Source organism: Gekko japonicus, unplaced genomic scaffold, assembly GCF_001447785.1.
Source record: "Gekko japonicus isolate JY-2015 unplaced genomic scaffold, Gekko_japonicus_V1.1 scaffold2457, whole genome shotgun sequence".
NCBI lineage: Eukaryota > Metazoa > Chordata > Lepidosauria > Squamata > Gekkonidae > Gekko > Gekko japonicus.
In genome coordinates this window covers 9548-33257 of record NW_015176049.1, presented here as the reverse complement: position 1 = coordinate 33257, position 23710 = coordinate 9548, and the positions used below count along the sequence as shown (strand labels likewise).

Below are 23710 nucleotides of genomic sequence, written 5' to 3'. Positions count from 1 at the left end.
CAGAGGCATATGGGTCAGGGGGTGGGAAGGGGGCATGGGGGTGGGGGATAGGCAGAGGAAGAAGAGGAGATTGGATTTATACCCTCCCCTTCACTACCTGAAGGAGTCTCAGAGTGGCTTACAATCTCCTTCCCTTCCTCTCTCCACAACAGACACCCTGTGAGGTAGGTGGGGCTGAGAGAGCTCTTTCAGGAACTGCTCATGAGAGAACAACTCTGAGAGAACTTGTGACTGACCAAAGGCCACACCAGCAGCTGCATGTGTAGGACTGAGGAATCAAACCTGGTTCTCCCAGATTAGAGTCTGCGCTCCTAACCACTACACCAAACTGGGTGCCTCCCAAAATGTGGAGTTAGGCCTGCAGACTAAACTCCAGGCATCATATCATGGTGGCTGTTTTGTCTCTGATGGCCATCATTGAAAGCTGATGTATGTGGAGGGATTCTCATCTGGAGCTGGATGCCAGCATGGAGGAAGAGTGTTTTCTAACTTCCCTCTGAACAAACAGTTTACAGCAGTCTCACGGTATGCATTTTGTTTTTTGTTTTTTTAATCCCCTGAAGGCAGGCCGATTGGGGCAAGAAAGAGCGCCTCAATTCTCCGGCTTCGAGCCATCGAAGAGGTCGCCCTCCAAGCGCCCCCGGCTTGGAGCCTCCTTACTGAGACTCACCTGGGGGTGCCACTTGAGGCGGCACCCCTCCAACACCCCTGGAGCGCGGAATGCTTCCCCCGTTCAGGAGAGAGCCTCCGCCATCGCTGAAGCTACAGACCGGAAGTCTCACGGTATGCATTTTGGAAAGTTGAGCTGGCAGTAGAGGGGAACAGAAGCAAGCATCCAGACGTAGTGTTTGTCGAGCAGAGCCACCCATCGAGTATCCTGAGTACTTAAGTCAATTCCACAGCAAAAGCCAGAAGACTCACTTCAGTTTTCCACTCTTTTTAGACCAGGCAAAACTGGTTTCAGCTCGTACCCCCAGTGAGACTTTAAGGCTCATTCCACCTGCTTCTGTGCCGAGGGTTTTTAACACTGACGTCAGTAATGCATCAATGCCCACCTTGTTTCCCATTGCAAGGGAGGGGCTATGGCTCACTGGTAGAGCACCTGCTTGGCATGCAGGTACAATCCCTGACAGCCCCAGTTGAAAGGACCAGACAGCCGGTGATGGGAAAGACCTCCGCCTGAGCCCCTGGAGAGCTGCTGCCAGTCTGAGTGGACAGTAGTGACCTTGAGGGACCAAGGGTCTGAGACAGCATGGCAGCCTCATGTGCACATGCATGAAAATAATGCAGGTTACACCAGCACTTAAAGGGATCATCTCATTTTACTTAACAAGGGTAGCATTACAAAATACAATAACATTTAAGCACACAGTCCTGTACCCAGAATTCAGGGAGTCCCAAGTTCCAGTCCTGCCTCCGCTATACAGCTTAACCTTTAAAAGAGAAGCTTTCTGGGCATGTGGGCTGTGGTTTTTGTGTATGGCAGTGGTGTCACCATCAATGTTCCCTCTAAGCTGTGGGGTCTTGTGAGCGAAAATCCTACTTTGTGAGCTACCGGCCTTAAAGTGGTGAGCGAGCGATTTGGCTGCTGCATAAATTTGTTTGCTCTGGAGCCCTCCTTCCTGAGCGAAGACAAAAATGTGTGAGCCGGAGGCTAAAAATCTGTGAGCTAGCTCACACTAACTCAGCTTAGAGGGAACACTGGTCACCATTATCATTCAAAAATATCATTTGGATGGATTTGGTAACATCCTAAGAAGAACCTTGCTGGATTGGGCCAAAGGTACCTCTGGGCCAGCTTACTGTCTCTAACAGTGCTTCTGGGAACGCCTGTCCAGGCATAGACAAGCCCTGTTTTGTGTTGTCTCCTTTGTATCTGCTTTTCAGAAGCACGCTGCCTCTGTACATGGAGGTTCCATTAAGCTGTCATGACTGAGAGCCTTTTGGTAGACCTTTCTTCAGTGCTAGCTCACACTAACTCAGCTTAGAGGGAACACTGGTCACTATTATCATTCAAAAATATCATTTGGATGGATTTGGTAACATCCTAAGAAGAACCTTGCTGGATTGGGCCAAAGGTACCTCTGGTCCAGCTTACTGTCTCTAACAGTGCTTCTGGGAAGACCTGTCCAGGCATAGACAAGCCTTGTTTCGTGTTGTCTCCTTTGCATCTGCTTTTCAGAAGCACACTGCCTCTGTACATGGAGGTTCCATTAAGCTGTCATGACTGAGAGCCTTTTGGTAGACCTTTCTTCAGTGCATTTCTGCCTAATTCCCTGTAGACAATGGCCATCCATTACAACACCTTCTGGCAATGAAGTCTGTAAATGAATTAAGTGTCGTTTGCAGAATGGCTTTCTCTTGTCTGTTGTGTATTGCCAAGCTGTTTCATTTGATTGAAAATGTAATTGCCATTTTATTACACCTTTTTTAAAGGGAAAAAATAGGGCCAAGGCAAGTTATAAACTAGCAATGCAAACCCAATGAAAAAATAATGAAATGTTGGTGTACTAGTACGTCAGATTATACCAACAGTGTTCTGAAAGATGGAAATCTTCAAAAGATTGGCAAAAGAAGCCTAGAAAGGGGAGGTTGTTTCACACATGCAGGAGAATATGGTAGATAATTCCACTATCTCACTGAACCGCATTGTTTTGGACTGCAGTTGGAGAATACCAATTACTTTACCTGCTTCAAAAAGTTCCTGCAAATCGAAAATCAGTTCATCCAGCAAAGATGGGGGAATAGAACCTGTTGTGCTAGCTTTCTGTTTGCAGGGTATTTATTTATTTAAAACATTTATTAGCCATCTTTCTCCCTTGTGGAACTCAAAGTGGCTTACAACATAAATAGAACATCATTTAACACACAATAAAAACGACAAAAACCTGATTAAAACTCATTAATTTAAAAACTCCAATTTAGGACTGCCAATAAAAACGAAATCAGTCAAATGCAGTCCTAAATAAAACAGTCTTCAACTGAAGAGCGATAATGAGGGGGCCAGGTGACCTCCCTAGGGAGTTGGTTCTATAATCGTGAGGCTATCGCCTGAAAGTCTCCGTCTTGTTCTATCCACCAAACAAGCATCTTTAATTGATGGGACACTCAGGAGAACATCTTCCTGTGATCTTCTGGGCTGGAATGTATGGGAGAAGACGGTCTTTTTACTGTGAAGGATTGTTCAGAACTAAATCCACAGAACTAAATCTGTTCAGAACTATATCTGAAGGAGTGCATTCCCTTCTGCCGCATCAGGGCTTGGCCTCCACATTCTACTGGTATGCAAGGAAGTTCCAGCTCAGATCTTTATGTAGCAGCCTCTTTAAGGAAAGAAAAAGGGGAAAAAATAAGTAAGACAAGTGGAAAACCTACTTGGAGCCTTGTTTCTTTAAATGCTATGGGGAAGCCTAGCGACTTGGAGAAGGAGGTGTGATGGACTGTACTTTTTAAGAGGCTTGAAAGTGCTGTACACAAAACTAAAGGATTGTGAAGGGTTAATTCTTTACAAAGCCAGAGAGCCTTGAGTGCCAGTCTGCTCTAAGCAATCTGATTGGTTAGCATCAGCTGAGGGGGGGAAGTCTTGAGAGCTGGATGCTGAGGAGAGTCAGTCAGATTCCGGCCTTAACTGAGGAGAGATGTGTACTGAGAATAGCCCTGGCAGAAAAAGAGTCTAGTGCTGACAGAGTCAGATTTCAACCTTGACTGAACACAGTCTTAATTCAGCATTAGCTGAGAGCAGTTTGAATACAGACAGAGAACTGGAGGGAAAGTTTGGCAAGGAAGTTTGTGTAGTGGAGAAGCCTCCCATTCAGGCCAAAAGGAAAGGGTCAGGGGTCATTTTGTAGAAAAAGAGCTAGGGGAACTCATTAGCATAACTCATTAGCATATGCCACACCCCCTGACATCACCGGAAGTGTGTCATAAGGCCACACACCCCGCCCCCAACGGTCCCGGCCACCGGCGGCGGCCTTGCAGCTCCACTGCCGCATGCTCGAGCATGCGCAGTACGGCTGGGGGCCGAGGTGCGGTGGCGCAAGGACGCACTGGCCAATCCCACAGCCCGCCTTGAGCCGCTCCAAGGGATACAACCACCTAGGAAGGTGGTGCTTTTTTGCTGCGCGGTATCGGCATTTGGGACGGAACAGGGACGGGCAGGCAACGATTCCCAGATGTTGCCGTGGGATCGTGCCTGTTTGCTCCGCCCCCGTTCCGTCCCGCTCCCGGCCCAAAAGGCCTCGTATGGACAAGACCGAAGATTCCCTACTCGGTCAAACAGAGAGAGTTATCTCTGAGGAGTACAGAGATCTCTGGTCTGATGTGACTAGAAACTGCCTGTAGAGATGTTAAAAGTCAGTGAACTACTCAAGAAGAGTACTGGTGTTCCAAGAGAAGGGGTTTGGATACTGGAAAGAGGGTACCAGCCTTCTGGGCACCAAAAGAGTCAGTGATTATACAAATAAAGTGTATTAGAGTGTTTGGGAAAACACTGGAACAAAAGCCTCTTCAATATAAAGATCTAAGGAACTGTGAATAATTTAGGAACCTCTTATTAGCCTGATATATAGCAACAAAAGTCTGTGCTTGTAATAGTTTCTACCTCAGTAATTTCAACCCTTGATTTCACCTGACCTTTCCCCTCAAAGTTAAATAAACCCTTTTGTTATTTTTGAATTTTAAAAATATCTCAAGTGCCATTTTCAAGGGTTTAAGTTAAAGGGCAATCCTATCCCTTCCCTCAGGTTCCTGGGCTGAGCAGATAGCCAAAATATATCTTACCGACAGGGTGGGACAGCCAAGGTTTCTTCAGGGGAGAAGAAAACACATTACTAGGGCTGCTCAGTCAGTGAAGGGACGGAAAGGGAAGGAAAATCTTGCCTCTGAGGGACAGAAGTAGACAGGGTGTGTCATAGAGGCCAATATTGGAATCCATATTTAATTTGGGAAATGTTGGGCATTTCACGCAGTGCTGTTTGGCAGCCACACTCAAGGCGTCACTTCTCCATCTCTCTCTCCACAGTGGTCTCCAGTGACAGTGAGAGCGACTCGGAGTTCAGCTCCTCAAGCCTGGATGACCGGTCCTTGCCTGCCAGGTCAAAAGCTGTCAAGATTAAAAACCGAGAAGAAACAGGTGAGAGAAAAGAGCTGGTGAGGGGGGCAAAGCAAGACGTGTTCACACGAGCACTCTGCTTCTATTGGTATCTGTCACATTTTTATCCCACCATTGCCCCGAGGACCTCAAGGCCTCATGCGTGTTTTCCCCTTCCTCCGCTTTATCCTTATGACCCTGCAAGGTCAGGCACGGAGTGAGTGACAGGCCCAAAGGCGCCAAGTGAACCGCAGGGGCACGTGGGGGTCTGAACCTGAGTCTTCCCAGCCTGACGCTCTATCTGGGTAGCATATATGGTTCTTTCCTCACAGCGGCCCTCTGAGATAGGTTTGGGGAAGAGACAGAGAAAGGGCCCAGCCAAGGTCATTCAATGAGTTTTGTGGCAGAATGGGGATTTAAACTCGGGTCTCCCAGATCCCAGTTTAACACTATGAACACCACACTTTGCCGGCTCTCTGAGTGCAATTCTGAACAGAGGTTTCTAATCTTCTTTGGATTAAAAAGGTAAAGGTTCCCTTGCTCGAAAGCTAGTCGAATCAGACTCTAGGGTTGCGGTGCTCATCTCCGTTTCAAAGCCGAAGAGCCAGCGCTGTCCGAAGACGTTTCCGTGGTCATGTGGCCGGCATGACTAAACACCAAGGCACACGGAACGCTGTTACCGTCCCACTGAAGTGGTACCTATTTATCTACTTGCAATTTCTTGCTTTCGAACTGCTAGGTTGGCAGGAGCTGGAACTAGAGATGGGAGCTCACTCCGTCATGCGGCACACTCGGGTCTCGAACTGCTGAACTACCGACTTTCCACAGCCTGCAATTCAGCGTCTTAACCACTTGAGCCACCGCAGCTCCTACCTTCTTTGGATTACTAAATCTTTATTGGATGGGAGAGGAGGTGGAAGGCATGAAAAAAAATTACTGCTGAGCAGGGGTCATTTTGTAGAAAAAGAGGTGCAGAAGCTCATTAGCATAACTCATTAGCATAACTTATTTGCATATGCCACACCCCCGACATCACTGGAAGTGTGTCAGAAGGCAACACCCACTGCTCAGGCTCCACTGGACTGTTTTGGATTGCTAGCTATTGGAGGGGGGGGGAACGTGCAGATCTGTCCTCGCAGAGGAGGGAGAGCTTGTACCTGAATAAAACTTGGTCTTAAAGGTGCCACTGAACAGTTTTGGACTGGAGGCCCTGGGGGGGGGCTCTGCAACTTACCTGGCTGCTTCTTGCTCTGACTGAGGGCTGCTGGGAGCAGGGGGCGGGGCTTGTTGCATGTGCCCTCCCCCTAGGCTCTTTACTGCCGGAGCTCTGCTCATGTGCGCTCCTGCAGGAAATGACCCCTGCTGCTGAGGGGGAAAATCCTCTGCAGACGGTTCTCTGCACATGAAAGAAAGCATGTCTAGTGTACAAAAATATGGAGGGTTTCCCACTAGCTGTTTCAGAAAACGTGCATTTAAAAAAAAGAATTCAAAAGCTTTGCAAACTTCCCGCTGCCGCCGCCACCACCACCAGTTCCCAGTTCCAGGTTTTCCAAGCCTTGTGTTTCTCCATGCCTCCTTTTTCATGCTTTCTCATGACTATCGACCCGTTTGTAATATAATAAATTGCAGAAGATTTAATCTGCTACATGTTTTGGCATTTCTTAATTCCTCTTTGATGAGTTCTTGAGTGGTTGCCTCAGTATTATAGATAGTTTTTTGTAGAATTGAGACAAATGAGTGTAATTCACATGCTCCGATGGAGGTGTTTCCTAAAATAGGTGAATTTGCAGGGCCCCCGAGTATTCTTCTCACTCCTCATTTCATGCGTCTCAATGCACTCTGGTGGTTTAGTCCCCCAAGGAGGAGCCACGGCTATTCAAAAGATGTTTCTGTTGTTTGGAGTCATAGGCTTAACCCTCATTCTGGGGGGGCTTCCACTAGGAATTCAACACTCCGGCCATTTTAAGTTCTTGTGGGTTTTTTCAAACAGCTGCTGTCATCACTCATGGCCTGCCTTCCTTTCTTTCCTTCCTCTCTTTGGTGATACTTCTGTTTCTTTGTGTCATTTATAGTCCGTCTTTCTTTCCAAGACTCAGTGTAAAAACATAAGGGAAGCCATGTTGGATCAGGCCAACGGCTCATCCAGTCCAACCCTTTTGTGTCGCACAGTGGCCAAAACCCGGGTGCCACCAGGAGGTCCAGAACTCCAGAAGCCATCCCACTGTTGCCCCCCCAAGCACCCAGAATACAGAGCATCCCTGCCTCAGACATAAGAACTTAAGAGACGCCAATGTTGGATCAGGCCACGGCCTATCCAGTCCAACACTCTGTGTCACACAGTGGCCAGAAATACCAGGTGCCATCAGGAGGTCCACCAGTGGGGCCAGGACATTAGAAGCCCTCCCACTGTTGCCCCCCCTCCAAGCACCAAGAATGCCTTATACTGCATCTGACCATCAGTCCATCGAGGCCAGTACTGTCTACTCAGACTCTCCAGGATCTCAGGCAGAGGCCTTTCACATCACCTACTACCCAATACTTTAAAAATGGAGATGCCGGGGATTGAACCTGGGACCTTCTGCATGCCACGCAGATGCTCTGCCTCTGAGCCACGGCCCCTCCCAAACGCAAAGCCCTTCATGGCCTTGGTCCATCATATTTGCAGGAGTGCCTCTCTCTCTAGGCTCCGCCATGACAGCTTCACTCATTGAAGCAGATGCCACCCTGAAAAGGGCCTGTACGCGTGGCCTTCTCTGTCGCGGCCCCCACCTGATGGAATGTCCCGCCAGAGGAGGTCAGGAAGGCTCCCACTCTCCTGGCATTTTGCATACTACGCAAAACTAATTATTTGGGGGTCTTTCGTATACAGGCAACAGGGCTGCACTGTAACAAAATGGTTCAGAATGATGCTTTGGTAAAGGGACAGAGACTATGGAATACACTAGTGTGTACAGTACTGAATGTCACTATAAGTATGATCCTGCTGTGTGATTTCCCCATCGTTAACATGTCACGTTAGTACTTATACTTTGTTTCACATCTCTGCAGTCCAAATCCTATTGCACTATTTATTGGATGTCCCACCCTGTTGATTGTAGTAGTAGAAGAAGAGATTGGATTTATACCCCACCCTTCACTCAGAGTCTCAGAGCAGCTTACAAACTTTTTTCCCTTCCCCTCCCCACAACACGCACCCTGTGAGGTAGGCGGGGCTGAGAGAGCTCTGACAGAAACGGCTCTTTTTCAAGGACAGCTCTTATCAGAACTGTGGCTTGCCCAAGGTCATCCAGCAGCTGCAAGTGGAGGAGTGGGGAATCAAACCCAGTTCTCCCAGATTAGAGTCTGCGCACTTAACCACTACATCAAACTGGCTCTGTATTGACAGAAGTCCATGAGTGGTATAGATGGAATGGAACACTCTGTCTGGGGCAGGTCCAGGTGGGGAGCCGTGTTGGTTTGAAGCAGTAGAACAAAGTTTGAGTCCAGCAGGGCACTTTTAAGACCAACAAAGTTTTATTCAAGGTATGAGCTTTCGTGTGCAGGCACCCTTCCTCAGATACAGGGAAATGGAACATGGAACTTATCAGTCCATACATATGGTCAGAGGTTGAGCCGTAAATCAGCATACTGCTCAACCTCTGCCTATATGTATGGACTGGTAAATTCCATTTCACTGTATCTGAGGAAGTGTGCGTGCACACGAAAGCTCATACCTTGAATAAAACTTTGTTGGTCTTAAAGGTGCCCCACTGGACTCAAACTATGTCTGGGGCAGTGATAGGCAGCACCTTGAACTGAACCTGGTAACTGACGGGCAGCCAATGAAGTCACTGAAGAATGGGAGTAATGCAACTATTTTTGTGAAAATGTCATCTGTACGCCATCATTTTGGAGAGGAAAATTTGGCACAAGGCAAGAAGACTGTCACAACAATAAAGACTGGGGTTCGTTTCTTGCGAGGGAGAAGCTTAATCAAAATGGAGACATCTGAATCGAAGGAAACATTTGTTATTATCATTTATTAATTTTGGCTTCTATTCCACTCTCCCCGCGAGCGGACTCAGAGCGGATAACATCAGTAAAAGTTTGATGTAGTGGTTAAGTGCACGAACTCTAATCTGGGAGAACCGAGTTTGATTCCCCACTCCTCCACTTGCGCCTGGCTGGATGGCCTTGGGCAAGCCGTAGTTCTATCGGAGCTGTCCTTGAAAAAGAGCAGTTTCTGTCAGAGCTCTCTCAGCCCCACCTACCTCCCAAGGTGTCTGTTGTGGGGAGGGGAAGGGAGAGGAGTTTGCAAGCCGCTTTGAGACTCCCTTGGGTAGTGAAGGGCGGGGTATAAATCCCATCTCCTCCTCCTCCTCCTCCTCCTCCTCCTAAATCCCATCTCCTCCTCCTCCTCCTCCTCCTCCTCCTCCTCCTCCTCCTCCTTCAAGTTAAAACATTCCACCATAGAAGTTAAAACAAAGCATAAGAATCATTCACACAATAATTAAAACAGATTAAAACAGAATTATAAATGAAACAGATGGCACGGCATTTAGTATAGCGTCTCAAAGATGGAGCCGCTAGACCATAGACCAGATTGTTGGTCTTCACTTGATGGGCCGATCGAAGATGTCAGATTCAGCAGGTTCACAAGTGGTGAAATTCCACTTCCTCCGGAACCATTGTTGGTCATGGCTGACTCTTAAAGGCAATAAATCCAAATTTTCCCACACCAGAGCTGGGAGTTCCAACCCTCTTTTTTTCCTCCAGCTGGCAGAGGTGAAGTCACCCGAACCCCGACCAGAAGCACCGGCCAGCCCCTGGGGAGCATCTTGTCGGAAAGCCAGAGCAGCTTGGGGAGTGAACGCGGCGGGGTCCTGAGCGCCACCGAAAGCTGCCCAAGCGACCTGCAGGATGAGGATAGCGATGCCAGCCGCAGCACCGCTGGTGAGTTGGGCCGTGTGTGTGTGTGCTGTAGAAGTTATGGGGTCTCTCCCTGCGAGGTTGTGGCATTTGAAGGTGTGGAAGAAAATTTGTCTTAGCCTGACTACAGGCCTGTGAAGTCTGCTGAAGTCTCCATTAGGGCTGGAGGAAGAGGTCATGCAGGCGACAAGGGAACGTGCTGTGCTGAAGAGATAACACAGTGCTGAGTATGCCCCTGAGGTAAAAAAATCCCTCATTGTTATCAATAAGCTTCTAGCCTTATCAATGCTTGCCTGGATATGAAAAGACCAGTCCAGATTAAAGCTGTACCGAATACCTAAGTATTTAAAATGCCAGACTTGTTCCGTTAGTTTTCCACATATAATCCAAGGCTCAACGTTAGTCTGCCTGAAAGTTTAAAAACAAAACCATTATTTTAGGTTTTTTTCATAATTTATATTCAAAAGTTCACGTGAACAGTATTGAATAAATATTTTATAGCTCTGTGTAATCTGAAGGGGTCCGTGCAAGTGGAACTAAATTGTCCACATATAATTAACGACGGGACTGGCATGCCAGACAGTATGGGGGCATGCACGTTTATTGCCGAAAGTACAGGTGCAAAATCATTCATATAAAGATTGAAAAGTTGTGGCGCTTCTACACAACCTTGTCTCACATCCTTATTAATAGGAACTACATCCAACAGACCAATTTGAAGTGCTGAGTGTACTAAAAGAACTCGCTTGGAGCAGCCTGTACGCCGGCTACTTAGAAAGTTAGCAGAAGTCTGTCAGGAATGGAAAATGTTACTTAGCATAAGAAGAGTCCTGCTGGGTCAGACCAGTGGTCCATCTGGTCCCGCATCCTGTCTCACACAGTAGCTAACCAGTTCCTCTCGACGGCCAACAACAGGGCTTGGAGGCCGAGGCCTTCCCCTGATGTTGCCTCCTGGCTCTGGGATTCAGAGGCTTAGTGCCTCTGAATGTGGATGTTCCCCTCAGTCACAGTGGTTAGTAGCCACTGATAGACTTATTGTCCACACATCTATCTAATCCCCTTTTAAAACTGTTTATTCCCGTGGCCACCAATATATCCTCTGGCAGCGAATTCCACATTTGAATCACTCTCTGTGTAAAGTGGTATTCCCTTTTGTCCACCCTGAACCTACTGCCCATCAGCTTCATTGGAGGCCTTCAAGTTCCAGTGTTTTGGGAGAGGGAGAAAAAATTCTCTGTGTCAAAATCAAAACCTACTTTTAGGTTTGAGTTTCGTATGCATACCTACAAGATGTACATAATGGGGTTGGATGCTGCGACTTTTTTGAGATTCTATTTTTCAGTCTCCTGCGATCCTACAATAAAGAGTTCAACAGCTTTGGAAATTATCTTAGCGTCTTCCTTCGACAAAGGCAGCTTAGAACCAAGGTCCTTCCTCGCTAGGAATGAGCGTGAAGGAGCTGGGAGGCACTGAGCTGTACAGAGGTTCACCATGGCAGATCTTTAAATTTCTGTCATGCAGATCAGGTGGGGGCAGAAAAAAATGTTTTTCCTGAGGAGTAAGTGCTGTGTGGCCACTTTCAGGGTGTGGTGGGGAAGGTCCCGAAGAAGAAGAAGAGATTGGATTTATGCCCCCGCCCTTCACTACCCAAAGGTGTCTCAGAGCGGCTTACAAACTCCTTCCCCTTCCCCTCCCCACAACAGACACCCCTGTGAGGCAGGTGGGGCTGAGAGAACTCTTGACAGAGACTGCTCTTTTTCAAGGACAGCTGTGCCAGAGCTTGTGACTGACCCAAGGTCAAATCAGCAGGTGCAAGTGGAGGAGTGGGGAATCAAACCCGGTTCTCCCAGATTAGAGTCCGCGCACTTAACCACTACACCAAAAGTGGGAACCAGAAGTGAGGGCTGCATCTTGCTTTTGTCCATCCTTCACTCTGTGGTGGAGAGTCCCCATCTGTCGCAGCCCCTCCGTTGATGTTTGCCTCGTGCCGGTTCTTAAGGTGCAAATTAGCTTGGCAAGAACAGGGAAGTTTTAACTAAAATTAAAAGGTGTGACTTTGTCCTATGGGGTGAAAATTTAGCGCGCACTGCTGTTTTGAGGGTCTTTTTTATTTAACAGAGGTGTGGAACTTTAAAAAACAAACAAACACGGGGTCTGTTTTCCCTCCAGCATCTGCATACCAACGCACCCTTGCAAAGAAGCAGTCCTCTTCTCTTTCCTTCCCCAATCAGCTTGCTTGGGAAAAACTCAGTGAAGAAAGGAGACTGCAGGAGGTTGAGAGTTTTGCTGAGTAACTTTGGGCTCCCTGGTGGCTGTGGGGGGGGCACTGCCTGGCTCCCCCAGAGCCCTGCCTTCTAACCACTGGCAGCCCTGCCCAATAAAAAAGAGGGGACAGGGGACAGCAGAAAGCCCACCCTTCAGGAGGAAGATTCCTTGCCCACTAAATCCCCCCTTTAAGCCAGACCGCCACTGGAGAGCCAGAGCAGTGTAGTGGTTGTGTCAGACTAGAATTTAAGAGACCCAGGTTTGAATCCCCACTTATGCCATGGAAGCTCGCTGGGTGACCTTGGGCCAGTCACACAGTCTCAGCCTAACCTACCTCACAGGGTTGTTGCGGAGATCAAACAGAGGAGAGGAGAACGATGCAAGCCGCACTGGGGAGAAAGGCAGGGAATAAGTCAATCAATTCAAAACCTGCCTGCCCCCACTGCTGACCAGTTCTGCTCTTCGCACCTCCCTAGGCTGGCCCGCCTCTTGTTGCTGGTGCCCGGCAGCCAGGAGCCAAAGGATGTGGCGGGACTTCCTTGACCGCGCCTCCCTGTCTGCAAAAGCCCCTCCCCTTTGTGAGGACTTTTACTAGCCCAAGGGCCACGGGCGTGAGAGAGGGACCAAGGCACCTTCCTTGGTGTGGCACTGCCGTTGCGATCGCCAGGGAAAGGAGGCGGGTGGAAAAGAGCTGTGAGCTTTTGGAGGACGCTGTCTTTGCGCGCTGCAAGCGAGCCAACTTCTTAGTCAGCCGGAAGAGCTGACTATCCCCGAGGGAGAGGATGAATCAGGCCATCTTGCCTTCTTCTCCTGATTCTCTCTCTCTCTCTCTGTGTTGAGAATTGTGTGGGGGTGGGGGTGCTGGTTTTATTGCAGAATTGTTTTAACCTGTGTCGCTACCTGCCTTAGGCATCGGTTTGGTGAGGTAGGAAGGCAGGACATAAATAAAATAAAAACATGGTCCTCCCAGGGGCACTGATCCTTTTGGCACACCCTTTCAGGACAAAAGGGACTACTTCCGTACACAACGAGTGAGTAAAATGTGGAATTTGCTGCCAGAGGATGAAGTGATGAGCACAGGCATAGACAGGGGAACAGATAGATTCATGGAAGAGAGGTCTGTCAGTGGCTACTACCTATGGTGACTAAAGGGACACTCCATGTTCAGAGGCAGTCAACCCCTGAATCCCAGTGCCAGGAGGCAACGTCAGGGGAAGGCCTCATGCCTTTGGGAGACTAAGGGTCCCTTCATCTGCAAGGGCAGCCCAAACAGCCCTGCTGACCTGGGCTAGTCCGAGTTTGGGAGCTCAGCAGGGTTGGCCGTGGCCAGTACTTGGAAGGTTGACCACCAAGGAAGACTGGGCTTGAAGTTGCCACACAGCGGAAGTCAGTGGCAAATCACCTCCACTCATCTCTTGACTGGAAAGCCCCATGGATGCATTGGGTGTGATTTGACGGCACTCGTTTCTCTTCTTCATCTGGAAGAGATGAGGCAGCTGGGAAGGGCAATCTGTATTTAGCAGTAGCAATGCATTTTAGCCGTTGTGGTCTGGAGCTTCCGGTGTTCAAGGCACTTCTCATACATTGTCGTAGCAATCCTGTCTACAGCCCTTGAAGGGAAGCTGGGAGCGCCATGTTGTAGATGGGGTGCGTCAGCTTGAAAACCCTGAGCTGTGATGCAAGGAAGTGCCTTGCCCTAAGCCAGGCCAGTCGCCTCCTCCTGGTGAGTCTCGCCCATTGGTAGCAGTTCTCAGGTTCTCAGGCCGCCTTGAGGCCGGTCAACGGGAGATGCCGGGGACTGAGCCTGGTACCCATCTAGGCCCCTGAACAATAGCAAGGGCTGATGCCTAGGGTGTGCCGACACATAAATACGCGATCAGGGTTCCGTCCCAGTGTTAACCCCCATGATGTGACAAGGGAGGCTACATCCCGTGGCTGACTCGGATTTGTCGGATTTCTCTGAGGCTGCTAAGTTCTGCAGGTAGTGCCCCGTCTTGCAGCTTTCACACGTTCCCGTGTAGCTGCGGCAGTTGCCCAGCGCTGGCTGCAGGCCCTCGTTTCCCCTCCTCCGCAGGCCTTTGCAAGCAGCTGGCTCTCCCTCCCTCCCTCCCTCCCTCTCGTTTCAGTCTCCCTCGTCCTCTCCCCCCACCACGCGCTTTCTCCTTTCCGCTCCTCTCCCGCAAGGACTTACTTCTGTAAAGCGCTAATGGACCTTGTTTTCTAACAGCAGCCGGGCTAACAATCCATAACTCTCCGCATCATTATGGCTCTTAGCAAGCTTTTAATGATTGCCGCACAGGGTCGAACGGGAATGTAGAACTGGAGCGTCATGAAAAAGATCTTTGGGAAGCGGGGCTTGGTTCCCTCTGCGCAGAAACACCTCACCAAGAAATGAGTGTGCGTGACAGAAATCGGAGATTGGAATGGTGGGACCTCTTCGCCCCCCCCTGAAATGTGCTTAATTTGCATTTTAATTCCCTGTCTTATTGAATAACGTCTGAGCAGCTTCGAAGCGGGGTGGGGAGTCATGAGGGGCCATGCTATTTCACTGCACCTTCCCATACTAGAGACTGCTAACTGATGATCTGTCAACATTTCATTAATGGCCGCTAATGCCCCAGCAGGCTAGCCTTTACCCAGAAGTAAAGTGGCAAGTGCCTGAAGCTTCGTCTCTCTGCAGGTGGAGGCTGAAAAGAATGGTTTGTGTCACTCACGTCTTTGGATGTGGAAAGCGGAGCGAGAGAGGGCAGGATTCAAGTCTAGGCTAATGGGGCGTGACCTTGCTGAGACTGAAAGGGGAAAGGATCTTGGGGTTGTAGTGGATAGCCCAATGAAAGTGTCCACCCAGTGTGCTGCAGCGGTGGAAAAGGCAAACATTATGTTAGGGGTTATTAGGAAAGGGGTTGAGAATAAAATGGCCGATGTTGTAATGCCCCTGTATAGACCTGTGGCGCGTCCTGTGTACCGTCTGGTCACTGTATCTCCAAAAGGGCACTGCGGAGCTGGGAAAAGTACAGAGGAGGGCAACCCAGATGGTTAGAGGGTCGGAGCGCCCTCCCTATGAGAAAAGGCTGAAGAGTTTTATAAAATTATGCACGGGGTGGAGAGAGTTGGCAAAGGGAAATTTTTCTCTCTCTCCCATAATTCTAGAACTTGACGGCATCCAATGAAGCTGATGGGCGGTAGGTTCAGGGGGGACAAAAGGAAATAAGACTTTACACAGAGAGAGATTAAAATGTGGAATTCACTGCCCGAGGATGTAGTGATGGTTACAGGAATAAACAGCCTTAAAAAGGGATTAGATAGATTCGTGGAGCATAAGTCTGTCAGTGGCTACTAGCCATGGTGGCTGAGTGGAACCTCCACATTCAGAGGCACTAAACCTCAGCATCCCAGAGCCAGGAGGCAACATCAGGGGAAGGCCTCAGCCTCTGTGCCCTGTCATTGGCCGTCGAGAGGAACTGGTTGGCCACTGAGTGAGACAGGATGCTGCACTAGATGGACCACGGGTCTGATCCAGCAGGGCTCTCCTTATGTTCTTATGGGAGGGGCTAAAGGCCCCACACCACACGTGGCACAGCACGACGGAATCTCAAACGTGTTGGCTTCAAAAAGAAGTTGCTGGAGGCCCCCTGGGGATTGGGGCTGTGGTGCTGGGAGAAGGGGCCTGCCTCTTTCCCCTGATGGGCACCCTCCCCCTGCATTGCCTGTATTAAGCCCCCAGAGGCGAAAACAGTAGTGCCCACGTCATGCCTACTTAGGGCTACCAAGTACTTACCGCAAATCGGCGGGGGACATATAGTTCTTGGCGGGAACATTCCCACGGGGAAAACACAGGCGCTGCACTATCCTGTTGCCCAGACATGACGTGGGCATGTAGTCGGGCGACGCTCTGGCAATGGAGCTAAAACCTTTTTTTTTCCCCAATTTTTTTTTTTAGCTGAAAACTCGATGGTACCATTGAGTTTCTAGCCCCATTTCCAGAGCTTCGCCCGGCTACGTGCCCAGCGTGCTTACGTCACGTCTAGGCAACAGGATAGTGCGACGCGGCTGTGTTACACGTGTCCCCCGCCAATTCATAGGTAGGTACTTGGTAACCCTATGCCTGCTGCCTTTCCTGCCTGGGACTAAAAGCAGCCCAAGTGAGCCGTTTCTGATTGGGGAAATGGTGCAGGGTGTCAACTTCCATCTTTCTCAGCTCTGCATCTCCAGTCTGTGTTGGGCCCATCCCACTGCTATGCATGTGTATCTTTGTTTGGCATTAATGGAGATCAAGCCACATATCCCAGGAGTTAGGTCCAGCATCACAGCATGGAGAACGAGTGCTCAGAGATGTCTGGCTGACTTTGAGAGCCAGTTTGGTGACCATGGGTCAGCTACAAGCTCTTTCAGAGCTGTTCTCTCAAAGGCAGTTCTCGAAAGAGCTCTCTCAGCCCCACCTACCTCACAGGGTGTCTGTTGTGAGAAGGGACAGGAGATTATAAACTGCTCTGAGACTCCTTCGGGTCCTCAAGGGCGGGGTATAAATCCAATCTCCTCCTCCTCCTCCTCCAGTTTTGGTGTTGAGAGCCAGTTTGGTGTAGTGGTTAAGTGCGCGGACTCTAATCTGGGAGAACCGTGTTTGATTCCCCACTCCTCCACTTGCACCTGGCTGGATGATCTTGGGCAAGCCATAGTTCTGATAAGAGCTGTCCTTGAAAAAAGAGCAGTTTCTGTCAGAGTTCTCTCAGCCCCACCTACCTCACAGGGTGTCTGTTGTGGGGAGGGGGAGGGAAAGGAGTTTGTAAGCCGCTCTGAGACACCTTTGGGTAGTGAAGGACGGGGTATAAATCCAATCTCTTCTCTTTTTCTTCTCTTCTTCTTTTTCTTCTCCTTCTTCTTCTTCGGCTGGGAGCTGGAGTGAGGTCAACAATACCTGCCTGTGAATCTGCTTGTTTCCCACCATTTCAGCTTGTATTTATGCTAACAGATGGGTCCTACAGGTGTCTTGCAAATCTCAAGCACCTGTTCTTCACTAAGAAATGGTCTGCTGTTAACATCCTTCAGCGTAGAGAAGTGTGAAGCAGCCTCTCCATATAAGGAACAGTTTTGCCCTTAAGTATCAACACCAAGTCTGATTCCAACATCCTAGCCGTATCCTATTGATCCAATGTGAATTTGGGGTGGGCTTCGCAGGCGGGCCACAGTTCCATGACAGAACCCCTGACCGGCATGCAGAAAGTCCCAGGCTCAGTCCTTGGTGTCCCAGGTGATGAGGAAGACCTTTCTTTGCCCGATCCCCACCTCCCTCCCCTGTGAGCACCAGAAGTCTTTGGCCACCTGCTGACTTCCAGGCCATCTGCACATCCCCTGCAGACTGCCAGAAATTAGACTCCTTTTTTTTGTTTTTGAACTTAACGTTGAGAGGACAAGAAATTAGTTTCCCTCAAACATAAACCAGCTGCTTCTCGGCTTCCTGGGGAAGCTTTCCTCCAAATTTCATTCCTGCACAATTGTGGTGTTTTGTGTGTTTTACTTCTGTGTTTTAATGAGGATTTAAACGTATGTTGCTGTGATCTAGATTGCAGTCCTGTAGAGTAAGAAAGAGGGGGCTGGATGGGTGAATGACATGTGTGAGGATGGGATGGGAAGGGCATCCGAGGGGCCAGAGTTGAGTTTCTGGTTCAGAGAGAGGCCTTGTGTGAGAGTGGGTGTGCGTGCCGAGGAAGGAGCTTGGGAGAAGTGCTGTGGAGTGCTCTGAGGGAAATCTCTGCTCTGTGTGGAACTTGCTAGCCTAAGCTGCCCTGAGCCTATCGGGGAGGGCAGGGTATAAATGCGAAAAATAAATAAATAAATAAATAAGGGGCAACAGAGGGGGGGGGAAATCTGTGGGGAAATTGGGCTGGGCACAAGTTGGGAAGTTAAGCTGTGTGGAAGTTATTGGTCTAAGTGGCCAGTAAGAAAATAAGTCTGTGTGATTAGGGCCCCGTTCACACGGCCAATTTGCCCCGTGGGAGGGACGGCTTGCCTGCAGATTAGAGCTGCGCGATCATACCCGAACATCTGGGAAACGTCGCACTCCCGTCTCTAACCCGCAGCTTCGGCCCGAAGACGCGGATTTAAAAGCTACCAGGAACCATGTACTAGTTTCCCGATAATGCGCGGCGCGTGCAGGCGTCTGATCAGGAAGCGGTGGTAGCTCGTCGCAGCCAGCGCCCATCGGCATCCCACGCCTGCGCACAAATGCCTTGCTGCTGTGTTACCTCGCGTGGTGTGATAGGCTGCCGGAGACTTGGGCATGGAGCCTCGGGGGAAGGTGAGATTGCGCTACCGCGCGTCTTTTTGCTCCGGCTCAAAAAGCCTCCCATCCCCTGCGGATTATCCCGCTCGTGTGACCGGGGCCTGTTAAGTTATGTAAATACTTGTTATAGCAATGTTAACATTATTTACAAAAATTAATAAAAATATAAATATTTTTTAAAAGGAACCATTATGCTGGTGTACCTATCTGAAACCATTATGCTTATAAGCCATACAGAAACCTATACACTGTTATGAACTCTATTTATGTTTAAGGACAAAAACCTGTTTTATTTGGAGGAGAGGTGCTGTGGAGTGCTCTGAGAGAAATCTCTGCTCTGTGTGGAACTTTTACCTCAGAGCCAACCCCACGTGCTGACCATTCTGTCCTTCTACCATATAAAACTAAGCCATCCCGTTCTTTGGGTTCAGCTAACTAGTCTAAGTCAAGAGCCTTTGGTGGCAGCAAAATAAGGAAGGCAAGAGGTTACATATAAAGGGGTCACACAGAGAAAGAGCAAAAATGTTACAGCAGTATTCCCCCATAATACGTACAGCCTTGGAGGTGTATTGGTTGCTCCCCACACAGAAGAAGAAGAAGAAGAAAAGATTGGATTTATACCCCGCCCTTCCCTTGGAGTCTCAGAGTGGCTTTACAATCTCCTTCCCTTCCTCTCCCCACAACAGACACCCTGTGAGATAGGTGGAGCTGAGAGATTTCTTTCGAGAACTGCTCTTGAGAGAACTGTGACTGGCCCAAGGTCACCCAGCTGCCTGCCTGTGGAAGAGTGGGGAATCGAACCCGGTTCTCCAGATTAGAGTCCGCCGCTCTTAACCACTACACCAAACTGGAACATGGATTGAAACAAAATAAACTGGTCTGAACCCACTTTCGTCCACCAGAATGGGAAAGTGGGAAGCACAGTAGACTCATGTAAGACATTTGCAACTAGTACAAAAGGTATCTTGAATGCCAGTCTGCAAAGCCTAGCCTTCCCAGTGACTGGACACAATGAGGGGGAGGGGGATACTCCCCAGAATGGGTGGCGGTCAGCTTGGCAGGTGGGCTGGTTACCAGCCGAGAACCAGATTAGTGGTCCCAGGCAGCCTGTGATCCCTGTGAGCAGACGTGTCTGGGACTAAGGCCCTTTCTGCACCCGTACTTTGCCTTGGCTCCTGAGCATATCATATTCTTCCGTTCTACGTTCCCTCCTGCGTTCACTTCCAGTTTGTGGCGCGCTTTTTCTTGTTTCTACGTTTGTTTTATAAGAATCTGCATTCAGACAACTTCCAGCACACTGTCACTCCACAGTTACCAAAACTCCTTTTGCAGCGATTCTTTGTCCTCATCCGCTTTTGAATCGCTAATCCTTTCTAAAGTAGAATTGTTTCTGCGGGTATTTAAGTGCTGCCCACTGGCCTCCTCCATTTCCGCCTCTCTCTCTTTAGGCTGATGCTTCCTCCCTGTTCTGTTTTATTGCCTTCCTTCTCCAAAGACAAAAGAGAATGTGTCCTCCCACCCGCGCAAACTTTTAAAAAGTCAGAGAGAGCATAAGAAGGAATCAGTAAATATAAAGGACTAGGGGATTCCCTGCTCCCAAATGTGTCAGTCTTGCATATGTGGGCCTGGATTTCCCCCTCCCTTCTCTTTCTTTTTGCAGAATCACGAAGAGAGGGAGGGGTTGGGTCTGCAGTTAAAAGTTTTAACTGTGGCAGGACGATTGCGTGAATTTTTAAAAACTTTGGACGCCACCCACACGTCATGTGACATTTCCATATTAGGCAAAAAATGCAAGTTTTGCTTGTAGATGCAGAATGCATGCAGAATACAGAAATAAATAAACCGGAGGGGAAAACACCAGTGCAGAGGGAATGCGTGCGGCTGCGAAGTCAACCCTTAAGGCCTGTCTCTTCAGATTCTCCAGTGCCAGCTGTTAGTGCCGAAAGGGCTGTACGATGAGCCTGATTTTGCAAGCCTGCTAGTTCCGTTTGGAAATTTTGCCTGATTTCCCCCCCACACCTCTTCACAATTGCTTCAGTTAAATTTGTGCCTTTAAAAATGTTAATCTGGGGGGTTATTTTGGGTGTATAAACATTTTTTAAAAATCCAAACATATTGGGAGTCAATGTCATAGCAATGAAAACATGAGGTGGGAAGATCAGAAGATTCACAATGACATGATACAGGAATGGCTGTTTCGCTTACCTTAAGCTAGCGGTAGACAGCGTTGCACAGTGGTTACAGCATTGGACTAAAATCTGGTACAACCAGGTATGACTCCCATGAAAGCTCGCCTGGTTACCTTGGGGCAGTTTCTCTCTCTCTCTCTGCCTAATCTACTTCAAAGCTTTGTTGTGAGGATATAATAGAGCAGAGGACATAATGGTGTTGTAAGTTGCTTTGTAAGTTAGATATTTGAGGCTAGCCCGATCTCGGAAGCTAAGCAGGATTGGCTCTGGCTCGTATTTGGATGGGAGACCTCCAGGGAATACCAGGGTCACGACACGGAGGCAGGCAATGGCAGCCCACCTCTGTTCACCTCTTGCCTTGAAAACCCCACAGGGTCGCCCTGAGTCAGCTGGGACGTGATGGCACTTCCCACCCCCAGGTTGCTTTGGGTCCCCACTGGGCGGACACGTGGGGCATAAATAAACAGCAGATAACCTTAGCCTCCCTGAATTCTTCAAGGGCAGCCTTTTCTTTCCTGGTTGTATTAATTTTGTTTTATTTCGTCTGCTTTCTCTCAAAAGGGAAAAGGCGTCTCCTCCCAAGCAGTCCCTGGTGCTGATGGCAGCCAAAGGCATTGAGTTCCGAGCTGCTCTCCCCTCAGCCCGCCAGATGGAAATTTGGGTAGATGGCAGCTCCAGGCCATGATTGGGCACCAGCCTTGAGGAGGACCCAGCTTTGGCAGTGTGGAGATGAGGCCATCGCCATGGTTGTCCATCTGTTTGGTGTCCGTGCCTCCTTTTCATTCTTCTTGCCGCCGAAGAAGAAGCTGGAAGGGCTGGGTTTGGGGACCCTGAGGCCCCACCCATCCCCACCGAGCTTTGGATCTTGAGGTTCTTCTGTTCTCCACTGTCAAGTGTGAAAGTTCCGATGAGTCCAGAGACTTCTGAAGACGTTCCTGCGGGACGGTCAGAGTGCGGCCTGGTGGCGAGAGCACAGAGGAGAGGGGTGCGTCGGCTCCCAGGAGAGGCCCTGTGGACCACGAGACTTAATTCTTTGCATGTGCCTCAGAATGCCTCTTGTGAATTCCCTTATGCCACCTGCTTGGCCTTGCAGGAGAGGTGTATAGAAACAAAGGATTTCCTGTCCCTTGCAAGCAGGGAGCATTCCACGGAGGTCTCGTTTCGAGGAGGAGGAAATTTAAGATGGCAGCACCCAGAACTGGTGCGGAGGAGGTAGAGAGATCCTGGGTCTCTGCAGCACTGTTTCAGTGCAGAGAATGGCTGTGGGGGGGGGGAGCAAGAACCCTTCCTCCCCCCACAGTCATGTTCCGAGCCCAGGCTTGGGTTTGTGTCTCTCTGCCATGCTGGCTGATCCATAGACAGAGGCCCTGCTCTTTGTCGTGGGTGGGTAGAGGGTCGGGGCACTGGGAGAGGAGCAGCCCCCTTGCCGTGCCCTGCATTGTAAAGCCTGCATATGTTGCGTACAGTGTATTGTGTTGATGTTTTGCGGTTTGTTTTGTTTTTAGTTGAAAGGTATGTGTATTCTTGATGGATTAAACCTGTTGCTTACTCGACCCTTAAAACTGTATACTGTTTTTTCTTACAGGGTTCCTGAGCTCTCCTCTGGAATAAAATCCAGCACCCTTCCTCCTTTGCCCCCCCCCCAATAGCTTCTTTCTGTTCTTCATTAATGTCTGTGCCAAACAGGGATTCACGAGCCTGTAAATGTTTGCTCCTTGGAGGGTTCAGCTGTGTTCCAATATCCTAAATCCTTCTTTCCTGCTCAGCTGTGAAATATATTGAGTGGCGTCGGGTGAATCTCTCTTGGCCTTAGCCAACCTCACAGGGTTGTTGTGAGAATAAGATGGAGGGGGGAGGACCTGGTGTTCTGCCTTTAGCTGTACAGGGGGAGGGCAGGTTAAAAATATAACCGCGCGATTGGATGGCAAGTGAAAGCAAGCCCTTGTTGAATATAGTGGACATGACTCAATAGACGTTCATTATTGCTTTTATGAGCTCTCTTGGATAAAGCCGTTTTTGCATATTGTTTTCTTTGCAAAATGAGGGGGGAAACACCCTCAAAGTTTTGCAATCAACCTTTTAAGTGCATACACATATCCTTCACTTGGAACTCTCATCAGGGAACACACAACATTTTCCAAGTTCCAAGAGATCAAGGTATCTTCTCTCAGTAAAGGGGAGGGGGGGATCTTCAAATAGGTTCATACTTAACAATGAGAGGGGTTACCCCAACTTAAGAAAACTGCAACTTTTAAGTCTTCCAAAGTAAACCTTGATATTGCAAAATCTGGAGGGAAAGCAAGGGGAAATGAAGTCTAGAAGTCCCTAGCCATGACGCTCTATGGTTTGGAGGAATGCTCTCCCCACCCTTCGTCATCAGCGCGTGTTACTGGGACAGGCGAGCCTGCAGGAAACGGGGAGCCACGGCCCTTTGCCACGCGGGAATATCCAGCTGCTCTCCGCCTGAAGCCCCTTGCTCACCTTTCAGCTGCTGTCGAGGAGGCCAAGAAAGCCTCCTGGTGTTGTATGTGGACAGTGCCGTCAAGTCACACAGCCAACGTATGGCAGCCCTGTAGGGTTTTCAAGGCGAGAGACTTCAGAGGCCGTCTGCCATTGCTCACCTCTGCACAGCAACCCTGGCCTTCTTTGCTGCTCTCCCGTCCAACTCCTAATCGGGGCCAGCCCTGCTTAGCGTCCTTCTGACGGGAAGAGGCCAGCCGGGAGCACCCAGGGCAGGGGAGAGACAGACAGAGGTGGTTGTGCCATTGCCTGCCTCTGCGTAGCGACCCTGGACTTCCTTGGTCTCCTGTCCAAGCACTGACCAGGCCTGACCCTGCTTAGCTGCCAAGATTTCACAGAATCATAGAGTTGGAAGGGCCATACAGACCATCTAGTCCAATGCAGGACCAGCCTAAAGCATCTCTGACAAATATTGGCCAGCCTCTTCTTGAAAGCTGCCAGTGAAAGGGAGCTCACCAC

General features: G+C 49.3%; 1 protein-coding gene across 1 annotated transcript in view; it reads left to right on the top strand.

Annotated features, from left to right (window-relative positions):
• Positions 1-21742, top strand: part of RPH3AL (rabphilin 3A-like (without C2 domains)) — an 88099-nt gene extending 66357 nt beyond the window's left edge. Inside the window, exons 9-11 of the mRNA XM_015426679.1 lie at positions 5021-5131; positions 9845-10021; positions 21293-21742. Of these exons, the coding sequence (XP_015282165.1) occupies positions 5021-5131; positions 9845-10021; positions 21293-21330 (326 nt within the window). The 3' untranslated portion in view covers positions 21331-21742. The remainder of the gene's footprint in view (positions 1-5020; positions 5132-9844; positions 10022-21292) is intronic.
• The last annotated feature ends 1968 nt before the right edge of the window (positions 21743-23710 follow it).